This window comes from Cebus imitator, unplaced genomic scaffold (assembly GCF_001604975.1).
Source record: "Cebus imitator isolate Cc_AM_T3 unplaced genomic scaffold, Cebus_imitator-1.0 Scaffold181, whole genome shotgun sequence".
NCBI lineage: Eukaryota > Metazoa > Chordata > Mammalia > Primates > Cebidae > Cebus > Cebus imitator.
This window is the reverse complement of record NW_016107496.1, coordinates 4053133-4062095: the sequence shown is the minus strand read 5'-3', so window position 1 is coordinate 4062095 and position 8963 is coordinate 4053133. Positions and strand designations below refer to the sequence as shown.

At 53.0% G+C, this 8963-nt stretch overlaps 1 protein-coding gene across 1 annotated transcript in view; it reads left to right on the top strand.

Annotated features, from left to right (window-relative positions):
- The first annotated feature begins 959 nt into the window (after window positions 1-959).
- The window catches only part of LOC108316117 (keratin, type II cuticular Hb1-like), an 8624-nt gene continuing 620 nt past the window's right edge, over window positions 960-8963 (top strand). Inside the window, 10 exon segments of the mRNA XM_017545874.2 lie at window positions 960-1343; window positions 3769-3857; window positions 3859-3894; window positions 3896-3970; window positions 4582-4642; window positions 5621-5716; window positions 6224-6388; window positions 6651-6776; window positions 7498-7715; window positions 7901-7932. Coding sequence (XP_017401363.1) covers window positions 960-1343; window positions 3769-3857; window positions 3859-3894; window positions 3896-3970; window positions 4582-4642; window positions 5621-5716; window positions 6224-6388; window positions 6651-6776; window positions 7498-7715; window positions 7901-7932 — 1282 coding nt within the window.

Below are 8963 nucleotides of genomic sequence, written 5' to 3'. Positions count from 1 at the left end.
GGTGGGCACAATAATACCCACCTCAGAAGGGTGCCCTGGGAGCTAGAGGAAACAATATAGTATAAAGAGGCCTCAGCACAGTACTAGGCACATTGTGGGCACCCCATAAAACAACTCCCTCCCCCTCTCCCAAGCAGAGAGGAGAGAGGTGCAGGAAGGAGGGACACTTGGCCAGAAGAGGAGGTATGAGCTGATTCCTGAGAGAAGAGAAAGTTTTTGCCCAAAGGGACACAGGATAAATGATAAATTAACAATAGAATAAATAGAACAAATAATAGATAAACAAACATTTACAGAGCTCTTACTAAGTGGCAGGTAGGGCCCTAAATGCTTTCTGGTTATTATCTCATTAGATCCCGGCGACAGCCCTCAATGCTTACTATTATTATCGCTATTTTGCATTGAGGAAACTGAGGCTCAGAAAGGTTATTCAGCTGCCCAAGGTCATGACATGAACCTGCAGGACTGACTTCAGAGGCCCCACCCTCTCGACACGCACGCACACACTCGCCCCCCACACCGTGCAGGGATGTGCAGATAACCAAAGCCAAGCTTCCCCGCCGGCGGGGGACCAGGACTATGGGACCGGGACCCAAGTGGGGGCCGAATCCAACGAGGCAACGCTGGGAGTCCCGGCAGAGGGAGTCCCGGCAGAGGGAGTCCCGGCAGAGGGGCGGCCAAGCGGGGGAGTTACATCCGCACTCCCGCAGCGCACGGGCGGCAGAGCTGATCAGGCGCTTCCCGGCCCCATAAAGCGCGGGCGGGAGGCGAACGCCGTTTTATGGAGGCGGCCTGGCGGCACCGCCCGCTTTGATTCCCGGCTCCGCGAGGCGCGAGGACCGAGCCCTCCAAGCTCGTTAACGCCTGGCCCGCGAGCTCCCTCCCTGGGCCCGCGGGCAGCCGTATAAGGCATTGCGCGGGCCTGGGGTCCAGCCGCCCGCCCCTGTCGCCGCCGCACCATGTCCGACGTCTCCTCCTGCCTTGGCGCCCCCTTCGGGGTCCGCGCCTTCGGCTGCATCTTGGCCTGCGGGCCCCGGCCCGGCAGCTGCTGCATCACCGCCGCCCCCTACCGCGGCATCTCCTGCTACCGCGGCCTCGCCGGGGGCTTCGGCAGCCACAGTGTGTGCGGGGGCTTCCGCGCCGGCTCCTGCGGGCGCAGCTTCGGTTACCGCTCCGGGGCCGTGTACCGGCCCAGCCCCCGCTGCATCACCACCGTGTCGGTCAATGAGAGCCTCCTCACTCCCCTCAACCTGGAGATCGACCCCAACGCGCAGTGCGTGAAGCAGGAGGAGAAGGAGCAGATCAAGGGCCTCAACAGCAGGTTTGCGGCCTTCATCGACAAGGTGGGTGTCCTGGATCACACCCTTCCTGAACGTAGAGATCCTGGGAGGAGATGGGCATTCCCAGGCCGGTCTCTCTAGAAATGGGAATGAGGACGGCTGATAGTTTATACAATTTTAGGCAACGCTGGCCCATAGCATTAAATAACAGTGAAACACCTGATGGGAAAATTCATCTGCTTTAAAGTCTGTTTCAATCCTTAAGATTAGGTGGGGAAAAGTCTCACTGGATGCTAATGTTTTTAGCATCTCTCCAATACTTGCTTCCCTCCTGCTTCTAATAAAGAGAGCAAGCCTTGGGTTCAGAACTGTCTAGGGCAACTGTGTCTGCTAGAATTTAATAATTCCCTTTACGTATGCCTAGTAATGATGGTTTTGCATCTCTGGTAGTAATATCAAGTTACTTTTTTTTTTTTAATTGAGACGGAGTTTAACTCTTGTTGCCCAGGCTGGAGTGCAATGGCACTGTCTAGGCTCACTGCAACCTATGCCTCCCAGATTCAAGCGATTCTCCTATCTCAGCCTCCCAGCAGCTGGGATTACAGGTACGTGCCACCACACCGGGCTAATTTTTTGTACTTTTAGTAGAGACAGGGTTTCACTATGTTGGCCAGGCTTTTAACCCCATACATGTAAATGTTAATTGAATCCACTTATAGATAAATCATGAGTAAAATATCATATAGCATGGCAAAATCCTGAAGTCATCTTTGAGTGTCCACAGAAGAGAAAGGAGGCAGGGAGAGGGTGAGGGGCTGGCCCAAGGGCCCCCAGAGAGTGGGTGCCAGAGCAGGGCTCCAATCCCAGGCCCTCTCCAACTCTCCAGCCCCTGGGCTAGAAAGTCCACAGCTTGGGACCCCAGCTGCCCCACTCCCTCTAGCAGGGGCTGGTTCACCTCAGCAGGCACTGCACCCTGGAGAGGTGACCAAGAAATGGCTTCTGGAATGCATGCTGGCCCAAGAGCAGGTGGCCTGGCCTCCATGCCCATTTCCTCTACTAATGTACTGTGTGGCACTGGGCAGAGGCTTCCCTTCTCTACCCCAGTGGCTTCCTCACCAGGGCTGTGTGTGGTACAGCGTGCGAGCTGGCCATGACTCTGAAAGGGAAGATGGGGACCAAGGCAGCCATGAGACCCCATAGCCAAGACCACCTAAAATTATTCCATGTAGCAGGCGTGGTGGCTCACGCCTGTAATCCCAGCACTTTGGAAGGCTGAGGCGGGCAGATCACGAGGTCAGGAGTTCAAGACCAGCCTGGCCAAAATAGTGAAACCCCATCTCTACTAAAAATACAAAAAATTAGTTGGGTGTGGTGGTGGGCGCCTGTAATCCCAGCTGCTTGGGAGGCTGAGGTAGGAGAATTACCTGCAACCCAGGAGGCGGAGGTTGCAGTGAGCCGAGATTGTGCCATTGCACTCCAGCCTGGCAACAGTGTGAAACTCTGTCTCAAAATAAAAATTTTTTATATCCCATGTAATATCCACAGTCCCCATTCCCCACGTCTACAAGTTCCAACCTGGGAATTCCCAGCTGCACTCATGGAGTTGGATGAAAAGGACCCCAGGGCAAAAGGCAGGAGGACATCTCAGCTCCAGCTCAAATGTATGAGAAGTAGAAAACTGGAAGTCAAGGGACCTAGTTTGTTTGCTGACATCCTTTCTGGCCAGCACAATGTTGTTGCCATGTGTTCCTCCAGTTTCAGTGAAATCCAGGAAAAGCGTACAAGCCTCACTTTGCTGGGGGTCCTCACCCTCCCTGTTTTCCAAACTTCCCCCCATTCACATTACCTGCCTGGCCTCCAGAGACATATGACACAGTGTTCAACATAAGAGTTCAGGCCACCTAGGACCGTGCCCCACACATCCCCATGGCTCTTCAGGCCCCAGGCATCCTGCCTGGTAAGAGCCTAGCCTCTTTGACCTCCCCAGCTAGAAAGCCCTTCCCACCTTGACCACCCATTCAATCAAATGTTCACCAAGCCAAGGGCTGGCTATGAGGACATCAATAAATAAGCCATAGGCCCTGCCCTGAGGGAGCCTATAGTGAAAGACATTCGCCCTCGTCTATCCCTCCCAACACTGCTCTACATTCCTTTCCTCCAGGAAGTCTTCCCTAATTATCGCCACCCACTACCCGAATTTGTCCCCCGTAGCCTGACAGTAGCATCTGTCCCCCCCAGGCCTCTCAGTTGCTCACTCCTCCCATCCAGGCCCAACCTGGACAGACCCTCACTCAGACCTGAGTAAGCAATTATGAAACAAGGATTCTCCAGCTGCATCTTCCAGGCAGGAGAGGCCAGCAAGGGCCATGTGGTCCACCCCTTGCCCCTGCACATCTCACTGCTAGTTCCGTCTTGACTCTGGCTGTTCCCCAAGGAGGGCTGGGGATATTGGCTCCTCCCACCAACTTTTCTCCCACTTCCACACCAGGTGCGCTTCCTGGAGCAGCAGAGCAAGCTGCTGGAGACCAAGCTGCAGTTCTTCCAGAACCGCGAGTGCTGCCAGAGCAACCTGGAGCCCGTTTGAGGGCTACATCGAGACTCTGCGGCGGGAGGCCTGTGGAGGCCGACAGCGGGAGGCTGGCCTCGGAGCTCAACCACGTGCAGGAGGTGCTGGAGGGCTACAAGAAGAAGTGAATGTGGTGAGAAGAGGGTCTGGAGAAACTAAATGGGATTAAGTCAAAATATGATAGATTTGGGTTAGACCACAAGAGGAACTTCCCACCAGGAAGAAAATAGTGACAATAATCCTGTGGGGTGGGGGGAGCTTCTTTTCTAGACTGGGAGTTTAAACATTGGAGATTCTGAACTGTTCCAGCTGCTTCATCATTATGTGTTTATTTCGTTAATTCATCAAACATTTTATTGACCATCTACTCAATGTTGTAGGTGGGGAAGAAGTAAAGAAGTTAGAAAGAGGGGAAAGGAAAGGCACCAGGGCTGGGCAGGGTTCCTGCCCTCCACCAAGGGAGTTACAGCCCAGAAACAGAGAGGAGGTCTTTGAAAATGTGCAGGGCCCCCACCCTGACCCATATCAGGAGTGAGAGTCCCTGAAATAGAGCTTTGAGTAACATGGGTTGGTTTGAATGCCCACAACGAAGGGATGGACAAGTTCCCTTCAGTCCAACACTTTTTTGATTCTTGTGACAACCTCCAAAAGATCCAGTTCCTGGAGCGTGTTTACCTGTACCTTCGTCCCCATTTTTTTCCTCCCCCATCTGAGCCTTGTGTATTTTGTCCCTAGCTATGAAGAAGAGGTGGCACTAAGGGCCACCACTGAGAATGAATTTGTGGCCTTGAAGAAGGTGTGTGATCCCAGAATCCTTGTCCCCTATCTCAGAACTGAGGTCAGAGACAGAAGGGTCCTAAACCCAAAGGTTTGAGCTGGGAGGCCTTGGCTAAAATCAGGCTCTCTGTAATTCAGAGAGGTGGAGGGACTCCCTTAGAATCACACGACCCAGCTTCTTTCTATTCCTTTCCGCAGTGCTCCAGTGTTCCCTGGGTGCCTCTGGCAGCAGAATACACTGCTTCAGGCAGGGCAATATTCTCCACCATCCGAAGTTGCCCCCATACAGCCACTGGCTTTTCGCCTCCTTTGGCCCTGGCATAGAGTGTGCACCCTATAAATATTTGTGAGTGAAAGAGCATGTGAATGGTAGACAATGGCTGCATCCTCAGACCAGCAACAGCTTGGAAACAGGCGGGGACAGTGACCATCATCCCTGGCCTCTTAGACTTGACTCTGTACAAGTGCCGTCACATGGACCCTGATTAGGTCCTCAGCCACCTCCATATGAGGAAGGCCAGATTACTGTGAGAAAATGAGGCACAGAGGCTAAGGGGACTGGTCGGAGTCACACTGACTTGGAAGGGACAGAGTTGATCCTTGAGCCCTCTTCTGACCACAGATGTAGATTTATCTTCCATGAGATTTCAGAGTGGGGAGGGGTGGGCCATCACTAGAACTGACCCATTGTATACTAGACCTAAGTTTTGGCGATAGTGCACAACATGGGTTCCAGAGGAATCATCCCAGTGGATACCAGAGGAAGTGCCTGCAAACCTCAGCGTCCCCCTCCCTTACCCAAACCTGCTGTTGACCCCACTATTAACGGCATAAGGGATTTCGCCATGGCATGATACCAGGCTTTGCAATGAGCATCTACAGAGGGTTTCCAGGGAAGCTGCTCAGCCTGATGGGGCACCCCTCCCTGGTAGGAAAAAAGACAAGCATTCTGCATTGTCTCTCCAGGGCAACTCCTGTGCCACCTTCTCCCCTTTAGAACGTGGACTGTGCCTACCTGCGCAAATCAGACCTGGAGGCCAGCACGGAGGCCCTGACTCAGGAGATCGACTTCCTGAGGCGGCTGTACGAGGAGGTGTGGGGCCGCAGAGCAGTGGGGCAGCACGGAGGATATGAGTTAGACATTGGAAAAGGCTTGTTACCATTCAGCTTCTGAACCCCATGGTAGAGCAAGGGGAGAAGCCCCAGGCAGGTTCACCATGAGCAGGTGAGGAAGCATGGCTTGACCTGCCTGCCACTCCCATGCCCCAGGCAAGCTGGTGCTCCTGGTTACCAAAGTGACAGTTGCCATAAGGCGGCAAACTCTGGTTCTAGACCCAAACTTTCAAGCTGGAAGGCCCTGATTGAAATCAGGCACTGGGCCTCAGACATGGACTCTCTACCTCCGAGTCCTCTAGGCCTCAGGATTCTGGGCTTCAGGAGTCCTGAGGGGGTCCCAGGGTTAACATGGAAGACTGTAACTGGGAGGGTGGGGCTTCAGACAGTGAGGAAGCAGGGAAAGGGAACAGGAGACGATGGTGAGCATGGGCTACCAAGAGTGGGGCTGGTCTGAGAAGCTCTCGCCACTCCCCCTCTGCTGCAGGAGATCCGCGTTCTCCAATCCCACATCTCAGACACCTCCGTGGTCGTCAAGCTGGACAACAGCCGGGACCTGAATATGGACTGTATCGTCGCTGAGATCAAGGCTCAGTACGACGGCATTGTCAACCGCAGCCGGGCTGAAGCCGAGTCCTGGTACTGCAGCAAGGTGAGTGGGGCAGCACACCTGCCTGCTAGACATGGCAGTGGGAGGGATGTGAGGCATCTATTAAATATGCTTCCTTTCCTGGGGATGCTGGTCCCTAGGGACGAGAAGAGAAGGGCTGTCTCTCTGAGGCTGGGGTGGCAGGGCAGGACTGCCACATGTGGTTGCACAGGCTGGGCACTGCACAATCTGCAAAACCATCCATGGTATCCTGAATGGATGGGAGGTCCCACCCAGAGCCTCATGAGCATCTCTCCTTCCCCAGTGCGAGGAGATGAAGGCCACGGTAATCAGGCACGGGGAGACCCTGCACCACACCAAGGAGAAGATCAGCGAGCTGAACCGCATGATCCAGAGGCTGATGGCCGAGGTGGAGAACGCCAAGTGCCAGGTGTGAGAGCCCGGCCACCCCTCAGTATAGGAAGAGAGTAGGGATTTGAGTTAGACCCCTTGCCAATGTGTGGGGACACGGGCAAACGCCAAGCATGAGGACAGCCTCCTCCATGGAAAAGGTTCTCCATTCTCACTGAATGGAGGCATTGGAGCAGTATAGAGGGAATGAGGAGACAAGGGCGTTCCTGCTTCCAAGGGCAGAGTGGGCCAGAGGAAACAGCACCAGTCTAAGGGGCAGGAAACCTGGGCTCTCAAACCAGCTCTGCCACTAGCTTGCCCTGAGACTTGGGAAAGGCATTAACCTCTGGCCTGTTGTTCTAGATCAGTGATCGCACATTCAGAGATCAACAGTGGTTAGTCAATGAGCGAAGCAAGCAAGCTATTCCCAAGGCACTTGGGTATGGTAGGGACTATAGCAAACTGGAAAGCACAAAGGCCAGGGCTAGGCAGATCCAACTGAGGCAGGCCATGAAGAAATGCAGGTCCAGTGTGGCCAGATCCTCTGAGCTTTTGAAAGAAGCCATGAATTTCAATTACTGTGTTAAATTTCCAAAATTGAAGACATTATGCAAACACTCCTGGGAGCACTAATTTGCAATCCCTGGCCTAACAAATAGATAAGGCCTCTTCTTCTTCTGCTAGTCAACGGTCAGTGGTTACCTGGCCTCTGACCCTGAGACCAGAACAGACACCCTTAATAATCCTCCCTTGCCTCCCAGAACTCCAAGCTGGAAGCTGTGGTGGCCCAGACTGAGCAGCAGGGTGAGGCGGCCCTCGCCAATGCCCGCTGCAAGCTGGCCGAGCTGGAGGCCGCCCTGCAGAAGGCCAAGCAGGACATGGCCTACCTGATCAGGGAGTACCAGGTCATGAACTCCAAGCTGGGCCTGGACATCGAGATCGCCACCTACAGGCGCCTGCTGGAGGGCGAGGAGCAGAGGTGAGGACCACAGCTATGGGGAGGGTGTCCCCTCAGTTTCCCCAGGTAGTGCTGCAGTGCTTCAACAACCAGGAGCATGTCTGCAGATTATTTACTTCTACCTGGAGGAGAGAATTTGCAGGTTAACAGATTTCACCAGCTTTGGTCCCCACAACTAATTTCTGTCTCTTTGCTTTTCCCACAAGGTTGTGTGAGGGCGTTGGTGCTGTAAGTGTCTGTAAGTAATCTATTTTGTGGGTTCCAAAATAAGAGCTTGGGGTTCTGCGCAGGCAAACTTTTTCTTAAAGCTTCAGACAGTAAAAACTTTAGGCTTGTGGGCCGTGCAGTCTCTGCCTCAACTGCTCCGCTCTTGCTGTAATGTAAAGCAGCCACAGCCAAAGCAAAACTTAAAGGAAGAGGTGTGACTGGGTTCCAAGAAAACTTGATTGACAGTCAGCCCACATGTGGCCATAGTTTGCAGACTCTAAAAAGAAAGACGGAGTGAGGCAGTGAGTGATTGTGGTAACAATTAGCTACAGACAGGCACCACACAAGGACTTTTAGGTCAAGGATGGATGGAATATAGGACAGTAGTCCCATTAGATTCTAATACCATATTTTTACGCCACCTTTCCTAGGTCTAGCTCTGCTCAGATACGCAGATACATACCATAGTGTTGCAGTTGTCTTCAGTCTTCAGTACGGTCACATGCTGTACAGATTTGTAGCATAGAAGCAATGGGCTGTGCTATAGAGCAAATTTGTCAAATCTGTGGCCAGAAGGCTGCATGCAGCCCAGGACAGCTTTCAATGTGGCCCAACACAAATTTGTAAACTTTCTTAAAACTTAAGAGATTTGTGTGTGTGTGATTGTTTCAAGCTCATCAGCTATCATTAGTGTTAATTTTATGTGTGATCCAAGACAGTTCTTATTCTTCCAGTGTGGCCCAGGAAAGCCAAAAGATTGGACACCCTTGAGGCCTGAGTGTGGTGACTTACACCTGTAATCCCAGCACTTTGAGAGGCCAAAGCAGGTGGATCACTTGAAGTCAGGAGTTCGAGACCAGCCTGGCCAACATGGTGAGACCTCCGTCTCTACTAAAAATACAAAAATTATCTGAGCGCAGTGATGGGCACCTATAATTGCAGCTACTAGGAGGGTGAGGCAGGAGAATCGCTTGAACCCAGCAGGCAGAGGTTGCAGTGAGCCAAGATCACCGTACTGCACTCCAGCCCATGCAATAGAGCAAGACTCCATCTCAAAAAAAA